Source organism: Apteryx mantelli, chromosome 8, assembly GCF_036417845.1.
Source record: "Apteryx mantelli isolate bAptMan1 chromosome 8, bAptMan1.hap1, whole genome shotgun sequence".
Lineage (NCBI taxonomy): Eukaryota > Metazoa > Chordata > Aves > Apterygiformes > Apterygidae > Apteryx > Apteryx mantelli.
Genome location: NC_089985.1, coordinates 31,941,325 through 31,966,324, shown reverse-complemented (window position 1 = coordinate 31,966,324; position 25,000 = coordinate 31,941,325). Strand labels below are relative to the sequence as shown.

The following is a 25,000-nucleotide window of genomic DNA, read 5'->3' as shown; positions in this document are numbered from 1 at the left end:
CTGGGAAATGTAGTCCGTGTGGGGCGACGCGGGGGTGGAGGGGTGGTGTGCGGGCTCCCGCTCCGCCGCCGCCCTCGGCCTGTCCCCGCACACGCAGCGGCTCGCAGGGCAGCTGGCGGGCCCGGGGCCGGCAGGACAGCCGAGGTGTGCGCCCTCCCCCCCCGGGAAGGTGGACATCTTGTGGGGGCACCTTTGTGAGGGCGGCCTGGAGGCCGGGAAGGCCGAGCGAGCTGGGCTAGGGGAGCGGCACAGGCGGGCTGGGACCTGCTCTGCTCGTCCCAGGCACCTCTTAACTGAGGGGGGAGCTGCCCCCCTTTGCCCCTCGGCCGGGGGCAGGGCAGGGGCAGGGGCAGGGGCAGGGGGGGCCCCCACCCCCCACCCCGGGGGCGCAGGCCCGGGTGTCCCCTCCTGCCCCGCTCTGGCGGGGAGTCTGCCCACTTTCTCTCCCTCGCGTTTCAGGAGGCACCAACACCCTTGGCGTGGCGGCAACATCAACATACTTGCAAAATCCGTTTAAGGCAAGCAGCTAATAGGCTCCCACTAAGCTCACGCGGCCGCTTTGCTGCTTCCGCAGCACACGTAAGGTAGCAGACAACACAGACATGGCTGCTGCGGCGGTGACAGCAGAGACCTCCAGAAAACTTGCACAGCAGCAGCGAACCCAGCGGTGGAGACCTGGAAGCTCATTTCCCCCTGTGCGATTTCAAAGTAAGAGTTCATCGCTTCAGCTGCGCCACGTTCCTCTATGCGGTAAGGGAGCTGAGGAATTAAGCAGGGAATTACCAGCTTTTCTTGGGACTTCTCTCTGCCTACTTACTTGTATCCTCTTGCTTAAAGAAGTAACTAGAAAAAGTTAATTGGGTTCCTGACATGAGAGGAGGGGGGAAAAAAAATCTCAAAGTCATGCACTGAATACAGTATTTATTTAAAGCATGCAAACATACAAGTCGAAATACAAGGGACAAAAGCCATTTTTCTTGACAGGATGACTACTGTTAGCAGTCTACATAGCAGCTTAAAAGTAAAATTGCTTCCTTATTGATTTGCAGCAAGAATCATACTCAAAGTCATCCACATTTAATCAGAATAATAATGAAACAACATGGATTTTGTTTCCCTTCGAAAAAACATCCAGTCTAGTAAAGAATCCCAACCGAATTGTAATGGTTTTCTGCACTCAAGTAAGTTCAGCAGTAGACTGCATTAGAAAACACTTTGCTGAGGGACAGATAAATTCTTTATCACTTTTTGTAATCTTTATTTAAAAATTAAAGAGATTTGTACTAGTTCAGCTGCATGCTGTGCAGCTCACGGCAGAAAATACTTGAGACATTGGCTTGCATTATGCTCAAGATGAATATAGGGTTTTAATACAGGCCTACTACAATGAAATTAAGTTAGCAAAACTAAAATAATATATATATTTTAAGTTTTTGAACTACTTGAATAAAGAGGATTGTTACTATGGGGAAAACAGTTAAGCTTTCTTTATCCAGCGGTTAACCAGAACTCTTGCCTATGACCCTCTGCAAATGCCATCAGTGGATCTGAAAGAATCCCTTTGTTTTAATTCTGATAAGACTTTAGAAACCGTGCCATGTAACGTCTTCATCAAGGCGATTAAGCATTAATCCTATTTTACAGGTAGAGAAAGTCAAAACAAAAAGTTAAACAACATTGGTAAGGCCACAAATAGTATTACTACCAGAGCACTGTTAGGTATTAACACATTATGTCCCTTTATACTCAGATGGCTGGACAATTCATTAATGAGAAACTAAAAAAACCCAAAATGTTGTTAATGCTAGAGCTCCAGTAGTGCTCAATGGTATATCAGCACTCAGTAAATTAGTCCCTGCCTCAGAGTAACACAGAGACATGGCAAGTTGGAAAGCAGAGGCACGGAAAAGGCAAATGACTTGTCCAGTGTCACCAGATCAGCAGTAGAATGTGGGACAGGACCAGCTCTCCCAAGTCCCAGCTTGGACAGCAATTGAAAAGGAGACATTAAAATAGAAGGGGCCTTCTGACAGGTCTTTGCTCTTATTGTGTACTCAGGAACTAATTCTGTGATCTTCCAGAACTCAAACTGGACATCTTTGGCAAAGACACACTGGACAACATTATGGGGGTAAGGCAGGATGGATTTCTCTAAGACTTCCTAACAAAGTTACTGATGCTCTTGTGATGGGACAATTAGAGTCATTGCTAGAGCTAAAACTGATCCATGGGACAAGCAACAGAAAGGATTGCCCTGAAGGCTGGCTCCAGGATATGCATTTATTTCCCTCAAATCAATGTGAAAGTTAAAAGAAAAAGAAAATGGAGATCTTAAGTCCCACAAGTACTCTAAAGGGAACAAAATGCACTGGATGTAGCTGGTTATTTGGGCTGTAATTAATGCTTTACAGACATAGTGCAACATAGCACTTTCACTTTGATATCTTTATTAGTGTTTTTATACAGGGAACAAAGTCAATGACTGAGCAGTTGTTTAGTTGGAAAATGCTTTCATGCTACCGCCTTCTCCCCTCGCCTCCTTCCCCCCCCCCACCACAGTAATAACTAAAGGATTCAAAACCTTTTTACAGGCAGTAAATCCAAACTAATGCCCTAGCCCACTTATGAAGTGTTTGGAGCTTGACTGGGACTCCCCCAATCTTTATCTAATCCCCAAAACATTTGATGCTTCCAGGAGCAAGCTTGCAGTCATTGTAATAAATCCCACAAACTCTGACATGGAAGCTACAGTATCTCCAGAAAAGAGGTCAATTAAAAGCAGTATACAATTAAACCGTCTCAGGCCTCCTATTCAGAAAGGAAGGTTTCATTTGGACAGACTTTTTGATAAACTATGGCAACAATTACTTGTGGAAGAGAATACAGAGGAGCATGTTATTCTAACACCTTATTTTCTAGTAGTTAATAGGGGTCTTTGAAGGGGTAATTGGGGTGTTCAGCATCTCTTGCTACTAGCTTTCCATTCACCTGTGAAGCAAACAGATGAGCTCAAGTCAGAAAAATTTAAAAAACTGTTACTCTTAGTTACAAATCTAAACCATGCAGCATTTGAAATTCTTCATATCCCAAACACGTGCAAGCATCTTTTTCAGTTTAACAAGAGCTGTTCCCTCTACTCCCAGTCCTGTTAGCACTTCTTGAAAGAGAAAAGAAAAAAAAAAAAAAAGATTTCTGTAGCCTCAAGCAAAAGTCTTTCTTCCAGCTGCTGAGGCTTGAAGAATTGGATTAAGAATAGTTAAACCTTTTGCCTTGTAGCGTTATTGAATAAGTGTTGTAACACGCACACTTCAGAACACTTTATAAAAATCAGAGCTTTTGCCTATCTTTCCAAGACAGAGAGGTGCCAGGATGTTAGTTTTACAGATGGATGCGATGAAACAAATTAAGTAGCTTGCTCAAGGTCATACACTGAAGCACTAATAGTATCACTGAACTCTCTCATAGCACTTTTCATTTGTGAGTTTAAGAGTATTTCCAAGGCAGACCAGTTTCTCCAGCTGTGAAATAGGAGTGCTGAAACTAATGTTCACGAATAATGAAACGGAGGCTCAGGCTGGCCCAAAAGCAGACCTAGTCATACAGAAGTCCCAGGCAGGTCCTACACCCCACCTCTAACCATTCAGATGCACAGGCTGCAATGCTAGATGCATTCAGTCTATTGCAACACCCCCACTGACTGGGAGCTGGGGTAAAACCTTGCTCCTAATCTGTACATTTGAAGGAATTTAAGTGTGGTATCAGCGAGGAGATACACCTCCCTGGTGTGACAGGCTGGCATCATTCAGCTAAAACTTCTACTAAACGACTAATGATTGAATATAAATGATGTTAGAGATATCACTGATGATATATAAACGTTAGAGATTATTCAAAATGTTAAGGAGGTGTGGGAGGGTAGGGCAGGGGGAAATTACAGGGCCTTTTAAACCAAGTATCCACTAGCAAGTCCCTCTAATTAGCTTTCAGTATCAATTCTGCATTTGAAAGCAACAACTGGAATTCCTAGTAATGAATTGTTTACAGTGAGGACTACTGTAGTATGAAATTAGTCACTTGGGGGCACTACAGAGCAGAAAACCAAGACGTTAAAGTTTAATATTTACTGATACTCAGATTAAAATAAAACTATCAACTGACGACAATCAGTAAAACTCCGTGGACAAAACGGTCACAGTATCTTCAGGTTTCCTCATACTCTACTGAAAGCCAACAATTTCCTCATATTCCCAGAATTTATATTCCTCATTGTTGCCCATTTCTTCCCCCTATATTTCACTATACAGAATAGCTCTTCAAGTAAACGTTCTTGTTAGCAGCATGCCAGAACAGCAGCTGCCAGAAGCGATGTTGCACATGTCCGTTTTCAGTCTATCACAGGAACCGGAGGGAAGGCAGGGGGAAAAACCCACCAATGAACACACTGCAGATCAATGGTAGCTAACTACCAAAACCAGATCATTATGTGCACAAGAACATTGTCACTCCTCCTCTCTTGCTTGCTGGTCATTCGAGTTTCACTTAAATACATTCCTCAGCCTGTTATGCGTTTCCAGAAGTTTGGGTTTTAGGCTGGTACCAGGTATGGCTAAACAGTTTTCAATCTCTATCCCAATGACGATCTTTTCAAATATCCAGCAACATTATTTAAGCGCCTACATGTAAATGTAACCTCAGACTTTAAACAAAAAAACAATATGGAGAAAAATGGCACATCTGTAAGACCTTGCGGTTATATATCAATGTGGTAAAGCAAGGAAAAACTATGTCTTGTCAGTTATGAAAAAAGGAGCTCTACTGTCACTGCTGTAGCCCACTTTGAAATCCAGACACTATAAATTAGATTCATAGAGACAGGCATAAAAGGTTAGACAGGAATTTTAATTTTAATTCAGAGATGATGCAAATTCTTTCTGATAAGCCCAGAGGGGTGGGCAGGAGACAAAAGGTTCCGCTAGAGATCTTACAGCTACAGAGTCGCATTTTAATTCTCCTCATCTTGCTTTTTCCTGTCTTGTTATCTGACAATATGGCAATATCTTTGAAGCCCAGCTGGATCACATTCACCCTTTTTCTATTTGGATGGACCAGCACTTTGAACTGTATTTCATCTCTTCTTTGTGAATCATTGCGATCTGATAACGTCTCCCAGGAAACAAAAGCACATGAATTATCCCTGGCTAGTCCAAGCCCAGCTTACATTTTAAATGTATTTTGCAGCTTCATTTACAAAACAACTTTGTTGGCAGCATGACTAGCAAAACACTTGAAAGAACCATACTGTCAACAACAGGTGTGCTTGTCACCATCGCACTTACACACGTGCGCAGCTAAGCCGGCAGCGTGGCGTACAGACTCCCAATCCATAAGCACGAAGAAGTTTGGTTGCAGGGATGGGGGGAAGAGGGGTATCTATACATACACATATTGAAGCAACCCTACAGTTAAAATCATGGCCCTGAAGGTCTTGTAAGCCACAGCATGACAAACAGTGAAAGCTGTAACAAATATCTACCCTCGATTCAAGACAATCGTTCAACACTCATAACTTCTCTTTTCAAATTGGTAGGCCACTCATTGCTATGCTCTCAAGCACTCAAAAAACTCACTGATAATTCTGGAGAAATGCCTTCCCCAAAGAACTCCTAGAGCCAGTAACCACCGAGTGTCTAAGGAGAATTTACAGGAAGGCAGACATACTGCTTGAGAGCCAAGGGCATGACTGACAGCCTCCATGCACAGAGACCTACTGTATCTATGCAGTGTACTGTATCATAGAGAAGGGACAAATCACTTGAGATTTATTATAGTACAGTTGCCATTTTTTAGCCAGTGACCCAGCAGGGAGTGGCAATAGCTATCTTTGGTATGGGCAGAAGCAGGACAATACATGTATAAGAAATGATGAACACAACTATAAAGACAGGAAACAAGAAGGAATTGAAGTTTTCTGCAATGAGGAGAAAAGGGAAGAGATTGGTTCTTTAATATAAGAGAAGAAAAAACAAAAGGATTTGAACACTGTAAAAAGGCATGGGTTTGTCTAGTAAAACTGGTGTCTGATAGCATATGAAGTAAGGTTTCGGGTGATACAGGAAACTGATGATGCTAAAGGATGCTGCTGCTGCTAAAGTATTCGGAAAGAAAAACAACACAGCCAAAGCCAAACACCTTATTTTGGAGGAAGATTGTTACAAGAATGGTGAAAAGGGTACATCCAGTGGAGGGGACAAATTCCCTCTTGCGCAGCTTCTGTGATGGAGGTGGAAAACTAATTGCACCCAGAGTCTTCACTGAACTTAGAGGCTTATGGAACAAAGCAGATGGGGACAGGTGGAACAAGGAGTACTTCTGGAGGAATGGCATGGGCCTTGGAGCGCTTCTATTAGAGAAAAACATCAGCAGGAGTTCGGAGAGATCTGAAGCAAGAGGGGATTCTGATTAAAGACCCATGGAAAGGTAAGCAATGAGGACCCGAGAGAATCATCAATGGCAGAAATAGAGGAGGAAAATGGGTATAAAAAAGGACAGCTTTGGGAAAAAAATTTTTTGAACAATTCTTCCAGCTTAGATACCCTAAAAAGATGTAGCACTCTTACTTTTAAGTAGTTCTGACAGGAGACAGCAAAAGGAAAAAAGAAAACTGCAGAAACTCCAAGTTGTGGCCAAGTGAACATAATCAAAACTATTAGAAACACAGGAGAAATTTACCGTGATCATTGGCACAATGTAACGGTAATTTTTATTCAGGCTCCCGATGTGGCTCACCTCCTCTTCTGTGAGACTGAAATCAAACACCTATGGGTGGTGGGGAAAAAAAAAATCTTCATTCAATAATCATATGTTTTTCATATTTAATTCCTGCTGAATTTTGCCTCTTGGTTTTGTTTACTTTGTAAGTCACAGTCATCTCCTTATGCCATGAATTTCTCCATGGATCCGCACGTAGTAGGGTTGACTTAAAGGCAGAAAAGTTCCAGCTCTCAGTAAACCATGACAGAATGAAAACAATAGCAGTGACTTGAGACATCGTGACTATTTCAGCATTTAATTTCAGATGACAGTGCAACGACGCTATTGTAACTGATGTGAACACACAGACTCACAAAAGAGACTGGAATAATTTATTAAGTCATAGTTACATAATAACTCTTTTAGACTTTCAAAAAGAAACCTCAATGCTATATCAGAGTTTCTAAATCCTAGTGTTAAAACCCAAATAAAAGTAAATTAAACATGATGCTACTTGTTATAATATCTCAAACATCTTCAGAAGCCGCAACTTTGATATGCTCCTGTTTCAAATAGAGGGAATTTCCATACAACTCTGATGAATGGAAGTTACGTATCTATCTTTAAAAATCTTGACTTCAAGCAGGGCTTCGTCTTTTGTTTATAAATATGCAGTTGTAGTTTAATCCATTTTATAACAAACACTAAAACAAAGGCTTAAAGCCCGAGGTCTGCATTCACTGGCCGATTCTAAGCCTTCACTGATACTGCATAGCACTCTTCCACAAAGGCAGAAATCAGTGGGACTGTTTCTCCAAGTAAGGGCTGCCTATTGAAATCAATATTCTGTTCCCATGTAAATCTAAGCCTAGAATAAGTAACTGCACTGGATTTACTGGCATTTTTCAAAATTTTTAGCAGCATACTACTTGGTAGAATTTGGTTTAACAGGAGTAACAGTTGCACAAACAAATCCTAACTTAAAAACATATATGTAACCATCCAATCTGTATGATTAAGGGCTTAATAAAGATCACAAGAGGTGATTCAGAGACTTCCCTCCAAATTGCTGCCGGTCAGAGTTTTCATTAATTACTGAAGTAAAGTGAATTGTCTTTAGAGCAGAAGTGAATCACACTAATCCTATACCTTCAGTATCATTAGAATGGCAGTTTGCTGCAGAAAGTCACCAGTCCTCAGTTGCAGGACTGTTATCTGTAAATAAGAACCACTGAACAAGTCTTTAATAACGTTTAATAAAATTTTAAACTCAGAAGCATCAGTAAAGATTGTCTTTGGTAAATGATAAAGAATTTTCACTTAGACTTTTGACAACAAAAGAAGACTTTCACACACACACGCTTAGTTGCTTGGAACTTAAGGTTTTTTTTTACCAAATATCTTTACCTTCCCTTCTGAGTGCATGCACTTAGGAACAAGCATGGTCCAAGTGCCTCAGTTTGTTATGCAAGTGTTAAGACACTATATTACTCATACAAAAGAGCATTGCTGAATCTCTTGTCCTCCATCTAAATTGCTGCCTTATAGTGAAGGGAATCAGGTTGCTTACCTGGAGATTCTGCAGAATGCGAGCAGGAGTGACACTCTTGGGAATGGCAACAACTTTACGCTGCACTTGCCACCTGTTTAAGAGGAGAAAGACCTTCTGTGCATGCAGCCCAAGAACCCAGACATCTGTTTCAGTAGAACAGATTTATGTTTTTATGTACAGTAAAAATATCCAGAAGAGGGCTGACATAGCAATGAGCACTATATTAGAACCTAGTATCACCAAGCTCAAGGAAAACAGTGGTCAGTGGACTAATTAAGGAGAAGAATGTGTTCTATTCGAATAAGCAAGTAAGTCTCAGGTGCTTTAAGCTAGAAGACCAAGAAATAGTCAGAAAAATGCACTTAAGCATTTTATTAAGTTCTAGCGTGACAACTGCTGAGAGACTAGAAGAAAACCCAAATTCCTCAAGTGCCTGTCTAGTGGCTTAAGCACAAAGTCTTAAACATGTTCCACTGACAGGGTATCTTGCTGCTGCCCAGGGTTGTGCTAGTGATACTGACAGATACCAAGCTAGACAAAAAATGAGGAAAGAGATCCAATTCTACTTTACAAGATGCTGATCACTTTCTGGATATCACTGAACCATCTTGTTTCCCAGTATCCAGTAGTTGGCTTCTGCTATATAAAAACAAAACAGCGAGCAGTTCTTCAGTGTAGGAACCTTCCTCACTCTTCCTGAGAGTCCACGTGAAGGCAGCAGCAAGAGCTCAAAAGTTCAAGCAACTGGCCATGTGCAAATACAGCAGGAGGTACCCAAACGTGGTGCACTGCTGCCTTAACAGCACTTCTCCCTCCTGTCCCACGGCAGTTCCACAGCAGAAAAGGTAGTGAACTGTCCCAGGAATGGATCCCTTTAATCTAGTCCGTCTCCCTGCCCTAAGGCAGGATCCACTCCAACTCTGTAGAATAAGCACTGAACAGGGTTTGCTTTTGGTGCTGAGATTCTAACTCGCCACTAATGGGAAAAAAGCACACACCACAAGCAGCTCCCTTCTATCCTGTGTTGTTTGCTTTATTAAGGCTAGGTCCAATTCCACCCTCTCTCAACTGTTGTGTACCTGAGGATGATCTGGGCAGGTGACTTGCTGTATTTTTCTGCCAGTTTTTTGATCCCAGGTTCTTCTAGAAGCACAGGCTCATCTGGATGTTTCCACGCTCGATCTGGAGAGCCAAGTGGACTGTAGGCAGTGACAACCAGTCCTCGCTTTTGGCAGTGAGCTATCAGCTCATTCTGAGCTAGATAGGGATGACATTCCACCTGTTAAAGCAACCCATAATGAGTGCCTTGCGAGAAGATATCAGCACAAAGCTCTAAACAAACAGGAGGTCAAAGGCATGACCATCAACCATCACAGGAGTTCATTCCAGTTTCTAGAAAACCTTATGAGCCTCTAATGTACCACATGGAGAATGAAAAACTCTCTTGGAGGCTAAGACTACAGCAAAAGGAGGATAGCTCTAATAAGTTTTTAGAGTGCTGGGTATCTGATAGATCATGCAACAAGCAAGGAAGCTCTCTAGGGGAAGGAGTTAAGTTAGTCCCTCTCAGTCTTTTTCTCTTGCACACTAAATAATCCCTAATCATTTCTCACATGGAAGGCAACAAACTCGTCTATTCAACTAAGCAGGCATAATTGGCCACAGGACATGGATATAGACCATCTCCCCAAGGAATTTTTTCCGACTGGAAAGGAGCCCACTGCATGCCTACTCCATTGCAGAGGTGGCTGTACTCCTCCCTGTAAATCAGAAGCTGCACACTTGGTGCTGAATGTGTAGCAGTACTTTGCAATTCTTCACTCCTGCGGACAAACATCAGAAAGGTATTCCTCCTCTCCTTTATTCATCTCACCTGGAGCACAGCTGGTTTGACAGTGGCCACACTGAGTACATCATCAATCTGACGGCTGTTGAAGTTTGACAGCCCAATGGCTTTTACAAGACCTTTTTCTACCAGCTTCTCCATAGCCTTCCAGGTATCCTTGTAATCAGTGTAATCATATCGCATTATGCCATCAGGATTCTTTGGGAAGAGATTGTCCCCTCGTCTACAGCATCAAAGAAAAAGTATAAGTACATACCGCATGATGATTTCTATTTTATTGGTTGTTCACTAAAAATAAATAAATAAATAAAAATCCACAAAGAACGAACAAAAAACCCTTTCTTTAAAATATTCTTTAAAGTCTACAGAGTTTGCAAGGTAGCATACAAGATGAGCAAACTTTTCCTTTGAATTCCAGTGTGCTGACTTAACCTACAGGAAATTGGTTTAGACACTGTTTTTCCTATTTAAACTTGTTATAAAGTACTCGGAACTACTTACCTATAGGGCAGTGACTCCACACCACCAGTAAGTCACTGTATACAAGCAACAGCTCATCACACACTTTGATCCTAGCGAAACAGCTGATTTAGAGAGGAGCAACTCAGCGGCAGCTTTTGCGGGAGGACTGATATTCTTCATTGTCTATTTGAAGCTGCTACCAAAGGGATCTTGGTTTAAGGACTATCTAGGAGAGACTATCTATGTAGTCTAGTTTTCCCATTCCCTCTGGACTCTGTAGCAGTGGTAGCACTGGATGCAAGTACAGATCCTCACAGAAGTCTTAACTTGTACACGTTGCCCGTAGGTTAGGTGTGTTTCCAGTTAGTCACACCAGCCCATAAAAATAACAAAGCACTTGGTTATGCCACGTGACACCACCACACCGTAACAGGGCTATGACGGTCTCTGAGCAATCTGTGCTTGGAGGGGTGCCAGCAATTCTGCTGGGAGAGTGCTGTTTCGTAACCCCTGCGGGACACTGCTAGGTCAGATCTCGGAGGCTGCCCTACGTCGCTCTAGCTAAACAGTGAACGGCGTGAGAGATGGCAGCAGCTAGGAGCAAGGGGACGCGGTTCCTGTTCCTGTAGCCGATAGAGCTAGAGCAAAACATACCTTAGAAAAACTTAGGAGCTCCCAGCACAGAAAAGCAACCTCATATGTCAACAGCAGTATATTAAGGGAGAGGTTACTTTTCTAGACCTAGAGGCACCATGATTTTAATATGAAAGTCTGTTTTAAATTCCTGTTGAAGTAGCATTCTTTTGCTCAGTTCCTCAGTGCAGCAGGCTTTATAGCTAACCAGGCATTGAAGCAGACTGAAGTAGAGCTAATGGAAAACAGAGTGAAGACTTTTGAATGAGAAAACATGAAACTGCTTTATGAAAATACCAGTCTCATCAACTTTTTTTCATTTCCGTGAGCAGTTTAAGTAATTTTTTTTTAGCGTAACTAAATACACATCATTATTTATATTACATGATATTACCACCCGAACAAACAATGCTTTGATGGTTTTTGAATTGACTGAAAACAAACCTATTTCAAAACAGAGTAATTTTTAAACAGACATTCTTCCTTCAAACCAGCTCTAGTTTAAAACATTTCCTCATTCTGTTATGCTGAGGAATATATTTAGAATTTAAGAGTCTTTCCTCCTATCACTGGTGTGATACCCATTGCAAAATTCAGTTCACATGATGGCTGGAAGTGAAAAAAAATTCTTTTTTTTTTTTTTTTTTAATTTCTAGGACAGACTGAAGCTCCTTTGAATCTGACAGGGTCTGCCCAACTGAGTGAAGTCTCCTTGCAAACAGCCTGTGAGGCAGAAGTTTAATTTTTTTAAAAAGATAATGAATATGTAATAAAAAAGGTATTAACAAAATATTACTGCTTCCACAGTTACAAGAAAATAATGAACTCCGCTTCTGTCAGTGTTGTAGGATAAATGCATTTACCATTTACGATGAGAGGAGAAAGTTCTCCTGCTATTTCCTCAAATCTTAGAATTACTGCAATTAAAGTATCAGAAGAGGTCATTTCAATTCCTCCTCATACAAGTACCAGTGTGATACTGCATGTGCTTGGCCACTCTGATACAGTTAGTATCTATTAGGAAGAAGTGTTGTCTTCTTTATGAAGCGCTTAATTCTTGTTTTTCAGATTAAAAAAAACCCAAAGGCACAAAGCAGTGATGGGAATTCCTCAAGACTACCACGCAGGTAAATGGTAGAACCAAGAATAGCAGCCACACACTCCCAGTGCCAAGGGGAAACCCTAGATTGTTCTAAACTTCTAATGTATTTTAATTTGAGAAAGATTCTCCTCACAGTGAGCCAGCTTCTCAGCTGATATAAAATGGCAAGCTTCACTGAAATTATAACAATATTCAGAAAAGACACCTGTCTTATAAAATTTAAGTACTTATTCACAGTTCGACTACTTTTGATGACCTAACTTTGGCACCTGTGCCAAGCTGACAGACATTTAGTGACCATAATTCCAGTGTCTAGTTTTCTCACTGTTAAATACAATTTTTAGTAACAGCTTAAGGATTTTAAACAAAGACTTAATACCCATTTTTGTGGGCTCAAAATTGCTAAATAATGAGAATAATTATCCCTTTTCTATTTACAGTCTCTCTGTACAGTAACAGAAATCTGTCTTCTCCACTGTGTTTCCAGACCTGCAACAAATCTAACGCTAACCAAATTACCATCCAATTCAAATCCAAAGAACGGAAATGAGATGGGAACAGTTGTTTCTGTGAATGTGAATTCATCCAAAATGAATATATGCACAGATTATGGGGAAGAAAAGAGAAGGATCCTATACAACAGTCCATAGGATTATGCTATTAGCCACACTTAAAAAACATCTTGCAGGCAGTATCTGCAGGAAGAAATACACAGCTCAGAAAGAAGCTCTTCAGGACATAAAATCAGCCATTTATGTAAAACTGTTGTGTTTTGGTTTGTTTGCATTCTGTGCTCTTTCCAGGGAGAACTTACTCAAAGGCATGAGGCCAGTGCATGAGGTACAGGTCCAGGTAAGCCAGCTTCAAATCTCCAAGTGTTTTCCTTAGCGCTGGCTCCACATCTTCCGGGTGGTGCTTGGTATTCCAGAGCTTTGATGTTACAAATAGGTCCTCTCTTTTAATACCCTTTAAGAAAGGGAAGAGAGTGCAATTTACTGGAATGAGTTCAAAAAGAACTGCAGCAATTCCCTCAGTTAGCTTTAAAACAAAGAAAACAATTTAATTAAAAAAAAATTATAACCCACAAATTAAACTTTGAAAAAATATACTGGATGGAAAACAGGAAAGAGAAATATACGTTTGCATTGACAAGTCCGAAAGCATAACAAATACTTTTAGCAAATTATTAGAAGTTACGCAAAACAAACAAGCAAACAAAAAAAAACAAACCCAGGCATACTTCTCCAAACTCTCCAATTTAAGGGTTAACGTCACCACTAAGCTGGATCTGGCCAAAAGAAAAAGACTATTCAGTTTATTCTTATGCAAATTTTGTAATTTAGTTTCACAATTCACATGTCCTAGGTACAACCAACTAACTTACTATTCTCATTACATGTTATAAACCAAGAATGCTTCTTATGGAAAAAACATGGGAAAATAAACAAAAGACGCTTCCCCAATCCTCTGCACTGGATTTTTTTTTTTTTTTTTAAGTTTTAGGAAGAATGCACCAAGAACTGAGTGCCCTATACCCTATATGGGAAGGGTAAGGCCCAGAACTGAAAGAAACAATCTTGGCTATTTATGAAGTAGAAAATGCAAAGGGGAGATCATATTTGGCATACTGAAGCACAGAACACCAGAGGGCATTTCTTGCCATCTTCAACAGGAGCAAATTTCACTCAAGTCTTATACGCTGTAGAAGCTGGAATGATTAATTCCTTAGCTTCTCTCCTTCCATCGAGTTATTTCTGTGTTTAATATACTGGCTGTTGTGTTCAGAGAAAAAGACATTCTAAAAATTCTAGCTTTAAGTTACTAGCTAATACGAACCGGAAAAAAAAAAAATCCTATGCTTCCCTACTTTAGTTACCACCATCTAGACAATGGGAAGGAATCCCTGGGGCGAGCTGAAAACAGCCTCTCTGGAGCTAATCCCATAACAAAGAGATTGCCCTAAAGCACAGGAAAGACAAGAGGAAAGCAAAACATGAAAGCTTGCTTTCCCAGAAACTATATATACAGGTAAGCTTCCTGACTTCTTTGCCCAACAAAAGCAAGAGGCCAAATTTGAGATTCCACCTGAGGTCATCCACGGCAATGCCTCTCACATTACTTCTAGGCCATGGACTCTCAGCGTAGGTCCTACAGTCACGCTGTCAAAAGCATCAAATGCAACCGCTGTTACCAAAAATAAAAAAAAAAAGGTACCTACTTACTCGCTTGTATTTGGTCTATAACCAACAAAATCCCAGTCACTGAATTTGCTGTGGCTAGCCAGCATTGCGTACTGTTCCAGACTGGCAAATTAGAGTAATTTTTCATATAAATCATGGCAAAGATTTTCCATTATAACTAGTGATTCTGGGAGCCTCCTATTTTTGAGTATCCAAATTGGGATACTCCTTTGGGGGGAGGGGGGAGAGAAGGGAATCAAAAAAGGCATTTTTTTCCTTTGTAGCTTCCATGCAAATATTCTGGACAATCTTTCCTCCTCCTCACAGCCAGTACAGTTCTAGAAAAGAGAAAGCTTTCTTTCATGCCTCTTCCCGATAAGTAATACCAAACAGCTGGGATAGACTAGGAGAAAGCCTCAAAATGCTAACTTTATAGTCTGTTTTCAGGTTATAGCTGTCAATTTTGATAAAATGTATAGTCAGCACGGTGGCTTTTTGTGTTTTTTTACCTTGTTGGGCCCGATGCATTCCTGGAAAGCCTCACCTATCTCTGCTTCATTGCTGTAAACTGCCGCACAGTCAATGTGGCGATAACCTGCGCTTAGGGCATATTTCACTGCTTCTTTCACCTGTAAACAGAAACAGATTACTCAACACAGTCAGTGAAAAGAGAACACATGACTGAAAAAAAAGCTGTTAAGTACTTAATGGGAGTGAGAGGAAAGAAAAAACACCCTAAATCATAAGTATAGACCTATATAAGATCATGCTGTTGCACAGACGCACAAACTGAGTAGGATCGGTCCTCTGTAGCACAGCCTTTATGAGTGAAGAGCTAAGCGCTAGCAGATACTTAAAGAGAAACAAGAAAACAGGTCATGCATGTAAGAACTCATTAGATAGAAAAGGGATTCATTCTTAAATATAGTTGTCACATTCTCCTCAAGTATCAAATGAGTTCTAAGAAGCATTTTTCAAATAAATCGTGCTTTAGGGAGACGAACTAACTGGCCATCAGTCAATGTCAGCCAAGCCTGGAAGGCACAGCCTTTCCCCCAGCACAGGAACAGTCAGGTTTCTAATTCCAGAGTTACCAGACTTCAGATCTGGTTCAACTGCTCACACCTTATTTCTAAGATATAAGGTTACTTTATGGCACGTTTTTCCTCACGTCTCATTCTCACTGACTGCATAACAGTGAAAGCCACGATACTGCTGGGTGTTAACCCATGGCCTGCAGGCAACACGAGATCTCCTGACGATGCTCACAATTCCGCATTTTGCTTCCCCTGGGTCTGGCAAAGGCGGCGTTGCTGACGGTACACCCCTTGCTCTGTACTGTTGCCCACAGGCCAGAATGGTCAGGAAGGAAGGCACTGTACTTCAAAGCACTTTCTGCTTTTAAAAACTCTGAGGAAGCACAAGCATTCAACAGGACATACATTTACACACGGGCCTCAGATACGTGGTGAGTCTATGGACCAAAGAGGTAAAAACATATTTTGTTTAGTTTCCAGTGGACAGTGAGCAAGTGTTCTCTTTAAGATCTGCCCATCTCTTCAGTGCTACAGTAAGACTACATCTTATCTGTGCTGATCTCTATATACTGCTCTTTACCAGCTTGTCCCTCGAGTCTGGGGGAGATTGTACACTACTCTGGGTGTGAGGCTTGATACAACAGGGGCCTGATCTATTTACAGATTAGTCTAGTCAAGAGGTAAAAGTGTCCATGCAGGTTAGAGAGACTGTCAAAGAGATAATTTTTTTTCAACTTAAGCATCAAAGCACCTGCATGTTCAATTTTAAAGCTAACAAAACAATTCACTCCAATTAAAGACACTAACAGTCTAGCTTTCAGATGCTACTCAAAAAAAGGGGGAAATCAAATGTAAGAAAGGTCTCTCTGCTACTGGTGAAATCAGTTTATTTTTCTTTTCAAGAACTGCAATAAGAGCAGACACAGGACATTTTCTGACTGTATTCGTTAGCATTCTGAGAGGAAACGTGGACTATAACCAGTTCTCCTTAGCCAGAATGACAAAGCACTTTGATCACTACACTGAAGCAAGTTCTTCCTTCTTCACCAGGATGGTATGTACAGTGCTGACTTCACCGTGACAAAGACATTTCTCCTGAGGTCATTACGAAGTCAAGGTCAAAGTAATTCAAGGTCATAGTGAGTGAGTGACGAGCGAGTAAAGCGTTAACGGGACTGAAGAAGTCTGCCCCTGATAAGGCCGGGAATCGAAACTGCAGGAACCCCCAGGGAGGGAGGAAGCCACAGGGAGGTGTTGTGGTCTTGCCTCGCTAGCAGGGTCTTTCCAAGCAGAAGAACACACAGTCCTGTGATTGTGCGACTCGCAGAGGTCAGCAAAAGCAGTGTTTGCCCAGAGCCCCAGCCGTATAAAAGAAACTTGGAAGCTCAGAGAGTTTGAGCAGGGGACGGGAACGTCATCTCTGGCTGGATCGTGAGTATCCCCCCCCCCCCCGCTTCCCCTTTCCCTGGGACGCTGGGTTAAGGTAACTCCTCGAGGTTGAGCGTCCTCTCACTAAGAGAGTGAACAAGCTAGCTTTCAAGTCGGGATAAGCAGTGCTTCCAATTAATAGCGCAGTAACCAATGGTTTTGGGTTATCCTTTCCAATTTAATAATCGCATTATTTTAATGGGTGTTACTAATCTGAGAGTTTGTGTGAGGAAATAAACATATTTTTTATTATGTTACTGTCTCAGTTGTAACCATCGAACCTTCATAGTGTGACAGTGAGACACATTAAAAGCTATTTTAGGCTGAATATCCACACTCCGAGAAGGTAAAGAGTAATGACGTGGATCAATAAAAGTTGTGGAGCAGAAGCATCTGCTCTGATAAACAAAAATAAAAGTTCAAGATATACTTTCACCAAAAATTCAGACATGTTAAGTTCTGTTTTCTTGGGACCTTTTGAGAGGAGGGAGGAAAAGAAAATCAGAGTATTCTTCATCCGCAGCATTTTCCTATTTCTATTAGCCTAATATATTTTTACTTAATTCTTATTCAAACAGGCACAGAATTTGCCATAAAAATTAAGTAGGCACCACTTGCAGAAAAACAAGAATACGGCACTCCAAACATGTCTCTGCAAGGTGATAAACAGGAGGCCATATTTCTATATCAGTGTGTTAAAATAAATTCCTAGCACTGAGAAACTGGGACTAGTCATTTAATCTGGCTTGTGGATTTTGGCAAATTTTTTACTCATGTAAACTGTTCTCAGCCTACTAAAATATTTCACTTTGAACTGAGAGCTCCTGTTCCATGCAAAAGGCAAACAAACAAGGATAGATGTGCAAATAAGAATTTCTTGGAGGTGAAAAAAAAAATCTAATAACAGCAAGAGCTGTGAGCAAGAAGAATACTTTGTTTTAACAGAAAGCTTTGTATTTTTGAAATTAAGTTCAGGCAGGTACGTGCACTCCAAGGACAGGGGAAACTCAAGGGAAGCAGTTGGAGATTCAAATGCCCCTGAGTATCTGGTGCTGTGAAGTAGTAATAGCTAAAAGATCTTTCAGACCTTCCAGATAGCTTTTAACGTAGTCTGTCAGTACTGCCATGGAAGGAACAATTACCAAATTCATTTTGCACTGGGCAAGTTGAGTCAGACAGCTTAAGTAATTTACCCATCAGCATATAAATACAGAATGTAGGTCTGAAAGGATCTTGAGAAATCATCTAGCTTACCCTTACGCCCCTCAGCAGGGCCAGCTAAGTCTAAACCACTCCCACAAACATCTGTCAAAACCATTTTTATAAATGATAGGCAGTCTATGCCAATGTTTAGCTATCTTTATGTTCAAAACTTTTTAGATGCCCAACCAAGGTGCAAGGCCCTAATATCTCATCTGATTCCTCAGACATTAAATTCATTGGCTTCCCCTTTGCAAGGGCTTATTATATTTGAAAATTGTCAGCATGCCTCCCTTCAGGCTTCTCTTGATCACATGACTGTAGGTGCTTCCATCTTTCATCAGAAGTCACCTTTCACAGACCTTGCATCATTCTTGCTGCTGTCTTTTGCCAGCTAGTGCATACTTCTCTTGATGTGGTTGGCCCCAAAATGGGCGCAGTATTGCAGCCGAAGCCTTATTTTCCTCCATTGTAGCAAAGTCTTAGGAACTAGACTCCCATTTATACAGCTTACAAGGGAGTCTGCCTTCCCACTCCCCTTTTGTTTTTGAAAGGTGGAGGAACATGATATTGCCAACAGTCAGTGGCAGATTTGGAAAGAGAATCTCTAAGTCCCAATGCATTACAATATCCATTAATAGATTTACAGGTCCTCAATTTGCCCATTGCAATGTGAAAACTTAACAAGCTGTATTTATACTTCCAAGCAACAGAGAGTCCAGGTGTCCAGGGAGCCTCTTCTGTATTGCCTCAAGCCATTATGAAGAGACTCTCCAAAACTTTGCCGTGATATCACTCATCAACAAGTCAATAATACTTCATAAGGAAATAAAACTCTAGAGTGGAGCTTGGCCAATCTCCCTTACAGCCAGAGGAGACTGTCACAGTCTAGCAGTTTGAGTATATCTGCTGATGGGAAATAGGAAAAACAACAGATCATCAGGCCCCATGATATTCACATGCAGGATGACCAGAACATATGCACTGCTACATCACAGTTCCTACCTACTGTTCTAAACAGCTTGCTGCAAAGCAAGGAACTCAGATCACCGTATAAGTAATAACTTACAGTTGATGTACCCTAAAACACTAAGTTTTGCCTCCTATTCTTTTCAGGTTTAATTCAAGTTCTCCCCTTAATAGCATTCTGGTAGTGAATTCTTGTTTACGTGACCAAGATTCTCTATATTTTCTAAGAGAATTTTCAAGAACAAAGCTGCAATCCTATCATGAAACACCCAGTCCAACTGGTTTTATGAGGTACACACTTCCTTTTCCAGCCTTCCTGAAGTTGAGCTCAGAAATTCAACAACTGCCCTCCACCCCATGTCTCTTCCCCACAGAACTAGCCCCTGACACAGCACGTTGCACTTGTCTGGTGGGAACTGATGCTCCAGGTTGAAAGCACGGCCTGCTTGAGAGAAGAGAGAATAAAGCATTCAAGGATTACAGATAATCAAGCTCCAATATTACCAAAAAAACACGCTACTGATATTCTTGATGCTACTCTTCTCTTTGAACCCACTCCTGCTGCCAATTCGTAAGCTTTTGTATTGTATTGCCTTCCACTCAACAGCCCTCCATCACGTTCCTATGGTAACATGTAAAACAATTTCTCTTCTGGCATTTAATCATGCAGGGGAGAAAGAGTGTATTATTTTAAATTAGTCTTCCAATGTGGGTTTAGATTCTAATATTTTTTTCCCCCTAATCTTACCTCCTACATTATCGGTCTTAAGAAACAAAGGCTGCAATGACTCATTTTTACTGGACTACTAAGATCTGGCTATAACCCAAAGCCTTGTTTAGGATCAGGAATAGGAATGGTAGTAACAAATTATCAACAGAGAAAGGTCTAGACTGAAAAACAGCTTGGCAAGGAAAATGATAACTGCACCTCGCAAAATATTTACCTGAAGCCATCCATTTAGAAGCCATCCATTTAAAAGCCATCCATTTCCTATACTCATGCTTCTGATGTAGCCCTTGTGCAAAAGAACTTTTGATAAATAGCCTCTATTTGAGAGGCAGCGATTCTTCTTCTGCATCTCTAGGTCTTTGGCCCTTAGTGGAACTCCTACGGTCTTTAATTCATAATTATAATTATTCTCCTGAACTACATCGTGTCCTTTTAAGAGTGAACCATTTGGGCATTCTGCCAAACTACTGCTGCGCTTCTGAATCTGAAGGACAGATGCAATCAATTTTGAAGAACGATAAAGCATCCGTAAGACTAGCAGCAACTTCTGTAACTCTGGCCCTTTTTACTGTACTCTCAAGATCATGTCTTTTACATTATCTAGGAATACTTCTTTGAAAATAGTAGGCATTCTAGAAAAGTAACTCCCAATGACTTCAATAGGACCCTAAAGGGATCTCTAGTAATGGACTCCATTCCAGGTTCAACTGTTAGAAATGCTGCCTACTATGGCAAAATCCAGCTGGAATAGGCTTAAATTATGCACAAGCAGAATCTTTCCAGGTTATTTTATAAGACCGCACTTTTCCCAGAACAGATAGTGTATAAAATAAACAATACAATAATATTTTGTTTGTTCAGTCCCAGGCATTTGCTTTAGTAGAACACACATTCCAAAAAAAAAAAAAAAAAAAAAAAAAAAAAAAAAAAAAAAGCTTTGAGTCTACACGAATTCATCCATTAAGTTCCAGCACGTTAATAAACCTAATTCAGCTGGCAGTTGCTGTTTTAAGTGACAGAGCTGAGCATTCATCCTTGTCCTCATTTAAGAGGTTGACTGAGTTCTCACACCAGCTCAACTTCCACATCAGTACAGCTTCTAAGCCCAACAGATCTACTGTTCTGACAGTTGTTTGGAGAGGAAGACCAACAATAACATGGCTCTGAACAGATTTAATTTCTATAGTTTTGTTTTCCTGCTTTTCCCTCCAACTGGCATAACAGAACCGTGCAGTGGGTCATTTTGAGAAGTGTTTTAACTTTCCCTCTCAAAGTCATGAGCACAATTTTATCAGATGTAGTCCTATTGTTTCGAATCAAACCATCATGAAGCTAATGCAAGAGTAGCAGCAAAATATACAACGCTACAGTACGGACGTGCAATGGTAGACACCTGGTCTGAAAGAGGTTAACCCAACAATACCAACTAAGAATTCTACCAAGCCAGAGGACACTCCTCTGCTGGACATTGCACATAATCGCTGTGAAAGGCAGTCTCTGTCCTCATGAATTTACCATTTAACTAAATGAGACAAAAACAAAAAGAAAGACAAAGGAGAGAAGTATTGCACAGTCCACAACACGCAGATGTTCACGCAGACAGTCTGTAGTAGCACACACAATTCTTCCCAAGTCTGGTGTTTGCCAACACACTGCATTTAGAAGCAGAGTGCATCTAGCAGTATTAGCCTTCCTTCTCTAAAAGCAAGAGGACTTGAGCAAGTTCTTAGTTTTCCTGCTAAATATAGGCTGACCACTAGAACAAGACTTACTACAAGATCAATTAGGGTTCTTGCCTCCCAAAATAATGCTTTCAACTAAGTCACAGCTCAAACCAGATGGATTCTTGGTCAAACCGGCAGCCTGAGGCCTTACCAGTGGAAAAGTCAGGCACCATATTACAGCTACAGTTTTTTTCCCTGCCTGAGCAACTCATCCCACTGATAGGACTCTCTCTGAATCTATCTCCCAGAGCACTGCTGCCTGAGGCCTGGGTTAACAAGTCTTAAGGGATCTTCTGGTTTTGTGTCCTAAAACATCAGTTGTGCAAATTTATACATAAGCTCCACTGACTCCAGCAGACCTAAAACTAAATCCATTCAAGTGAAGGATCCAGGCCCACGGTCTGTTTACATTTTCGAAGTATTTATAAAAAATAAACAAGATCTAGGATCTTCAAAAAGGATGTGCAAAATATAAATACAAGTTGAGAGCAGACAATACTGATTTATAGTTTATTCTCTGCTTACTTGGCCAGGGTCACTTTTCCAAGTTCCCAATCCTATGAGAGGCATCTTCTGACCAGTGTGGAGCACAAGGAAGTTGCATGCTGCAGACATTTTTGCCTACAGAAGAACAAGGAAGGAAAAAAAACCAAAGTTTTTGCAGCAATTTGGTAAGTTGCAACAATTTACTTATCTATGCTAAGAAGAAAAATCATAAAGGTCTTGATAATGCTTTTATTGTTACACTAGAATAAAGTAAAGTAGGTTCTCCACAGCTTTTACTGGTGTAAAGGAGATCAGTGGCTACCTGAAGAGACTAGAATAGAAGCCCTTTTTGTCTCTTTGCTCTTACTCTCTTTTCTCCTCTGCAGTGCACAGGTTTAAGATTTCTCAGAGTTGAGAAGTATATCAGGAAGCAGTGTGCAATAACATACACTTAATACAGAAGCTCAGGTGAAAACATTTTTTTTAATTAAAGAAATCAGCTGTAAGCTTTGATGGTGCAGAAGGGGGCAAGAGATGTTTATTTGTCAGCGCTTAGCATATGGTGATTCTGTAGGACTTATGCACTAAGTCTTCCTCTTCTATCAGCTAGCTACCAGCAGACCTCAACTCTTGCATGAGACACATTTCAAGTACAGACAGAATGTAATAGCTATTATTGCCATTGTAGAAAGGGTCATACACTGATTTAGCACAAATTCACAGAGCAGTAGCATTCTTTTGATGCTAAAGGGAGAAGGAAAAAAATGATGCAAAGCAAATAGTCGCTTTGATCGTGGGCTTCTCTCTCATGTTTAATACTGTGATATCCAAGCATTTCCGATGTGAAATTCAATAGAAGATCCTACTGGAACCTTTGTTCTGTTAGCAGTTGCTGCAAACAACAATCTGCTTGCAGCTGAAAAGCTTTTTAATCAAAAAGGAAGGTTTTGTGGTGTGTCCCAAAATCCTCACAATATATCTTTCTGGCAAAGTTGTTAAAAAGAAACCACATTCAGGATGTGCTCCAGAGCCAGCTAACTGATTTCAACAGAAGCTGAGGAAGTTATTTCCCAAGCTCAGCAATGTCCAAATCAGTTTTGTTTTTTCAAACAGATAACATTCACAAGAGTGCAAGCATGCAATGCTGGTTTTCAGACCATCTGTGTAGGAGGAATGTATGTTTTCAAAGTAAAGCATTCACCCAGCATACTGCCCCAAAATAGCTCTGCCGTCTCCACAACACTGTGATCGGTTTCCTCACACAGGTAGTCCCTACTGACAGATTTGGTAACACAGAAAGTTTGTATTTTCAATTTCACACTTAGCTTCTCGGGGCATATTTTTGTAGATTTACACTGTGTAGACAAGGAACAGCACACTTGTTTTACAAAGAGACAGAGCAGAGTAGTTAAACACTAACTAATGGTTTGGGATCTGCACTGAGATGCATTAAGTCCAGAGGTTGGTGTTGAAGGCAGTCACCAGTTAATTAGACTGTGGGTGCACATCGGTTATTTGGGGTAGGGAGTCAGACAAGCAGAACGCGACACTGGTAACAACGTTCCCTGAATGAGTGTAGCAGTTTTGCAGCCAGGTACGCACAAGTGGACACTCATATTTTTACCTGGATTTAATCACCTAAATAAAAGCATCTTCTTACATCATGCAATACAGCTAGAGACTTTTTGATTCACATTGGCCCGTAAAACAACGTAACAACTACCACACTTCACCCAACCACCTTACACAACCATCCTAAATGCAACGCTTCAGCCCAGAAGACAAGGTTCATGTGTTTAATCAGTAACTGGCATCAGCACATTTGCAAAGAATCATCTCACTTCATGTAACGCTGTTGTACTTTAACACTGCAGAGACAGCAGAACTAGAAACTCTGGAAGAACGGAAATGTTCCAGAACTAGAAGCTCTAGAGGAACACCCACAAATTAATACTTTCCACTCAGATTCTTCTCCTAACAAGAAGACATAAGGAAACTACTGTGTCCACTCATCATCATTACTTTGATCATTAAGAAGCGGGGAGCTTTTTTTTTTTTGGTAACCCTAAGAACAAAAAATAAATATAAAGGCAAACCAATTCTGGGCAAGTAAAGGGGGGTTTGCATTAGCAGCGCTCGCCTCTCCTGTTCCCACACTCATGCAGGAGCAAAGCCCAGAGTGATTCGAAGGCCACGTAGGCAGCCTGACTGGGGGTGAGTATTAATAACTGGAGAAGCGTAAACTACATTAGTTTATCGACCCATAGATATAGCTCGTTTTTAATGCAAAGTAACGAGCCTTCCACCTTAAAAAAATAAAAATAAAAATAAAAATAAATGAAAGGAATAAATCAAAGAAAGCACAGAAGCCCCGGTGCTCCGCCGCCCTCGCCCGGGTACCGGCTCCCCCTATCCCCCCGCGCACTCCGGCCGTGCCCGCAGCAGGGCGGCGCCGCGCAGCCGCCTCCCCCTTATCGGCGCCGCGCAGCCCGGCCGCGGGGACGGTGCTGGGGCGCTGCCGCCGCCGCCTCGCGCCCGCCGCCGCCGCCGCCGCACTCACCCGCCGCACTCACCCGCCGCACACTCGCCCCGCCGCCGCCCGCCGGCCCCGCCGCCCCCGCGCGCTCGCTCCGCCGCCGCCGCTGGCCGGAGCTTCCGTTTCCGGCCGCAGGTGCCGGGCGGCCGCCGGGACAGCGAAGCCTGTGCCCGCGGCGGCGGCGGGGTCGCTTCCACTGTGCAAAGCGTGTCCCCCCGCTTGGAAAATGCGACGTAGTTCCTTCCAGGAAAATACTACCCCCCCCCCAAATAAGTAAATAAGTAAATAAATAAATAAATCTGGCACTGCGTGTTTCCGCTGGGAAGGGGGGAGGTTTCCCCTCCCGGCCCCTGCTCTGGGCTTGG

The 25,000-nt window shown here is 41.6% G+C and overlaps 1 protein-coding gene and 2 long non-coding RNA genes across 6 annotated transcripts; 2 read left to right on the top strand and 1 right to left on the bottom strand.

The window, feature by feature from the left end:
- The first annotated feature begins 31 nt into the window (after positions 1 to 31).
- Positions 32 to 13,153, top strand: LOC106485927 (uncharacterized). Of its 3 annotated transcripts, none has more exons than XR_010884921.1 (4): positions 32 to 144; positions 460 to 750; positions 12,312 to 12,370; positions 12,786 to 13,153. It is a non-coding gene; the product is annotated as an uncharacterized lncRNA (long non-coding RNA). The 3 variants fall into 3 exon arrangements; XR_010884922.1 differs by lacking the exon at positions 32 to 144 and adding an exon at positions 11,900 to 12,021 and having other exon boundaries at positions 349 to 750; XR_001292811.2 differs by lacking the exon at positions 32 to 144 and having other exon boundaries at positions 349 to 750.
- AKR1A1 (aldo-keto reductase family 1 member A1) lies at positions 905 to 24,752 on the bottom strand. 2 transcript variants are annotated; one of them, XM_067301155.1, is made up of 9 exons: positions 24,673 to 24,729; positions 22,139 to 22,234; positions 15,035 to 15,154; positions 13,160 to 13,311; positions 10,176 to 10,371; positions 9,382 to 9,581; positions 8,321 to 8,393; positions 6,730 to 6,816; positions 905 to 2,988 (listed from the first exon to the last, which is right to left on the bottom strand). In XM_067301155.1, the coding sequence occupies exons 2-9, from the start codon at positions 22,226 to 22,228 to the stop codon at positions 2,923 to 2,925; spliced, it is 984 nt and encodes a 327-aa protein (XP_067157256.1). In that variant the 5' UTR covers positions 22,229 to 22,234; positions 24,673 to 24,729; the 3' UTR covers positions 905 to 2,922. The 2 variants fall into 2 exon arrangements, with proteins under 2 accessions (XP_067157256.1, XP_067157257.1); XM_067301156.1 differs by lacking the exon at positions 22,139 to 22,234 and having other exon boundaries at positions 24,673 to 24,752.
- Positions 16,579 to 24,495, top strand: LOC136992559 (uncharacterized). The gene is made up of 3 exons (XR_010884920.1): positions 16,579 to 16,993; positions 22,147 to 22,284; positions 23,974 to 24,495. It is a non-coding gene; the product is annotated as an uncharacterized lncRNA (long non-coding RNA).
- Positions 24,753 to 25,000: the final 248 nt, after the last annotated feature.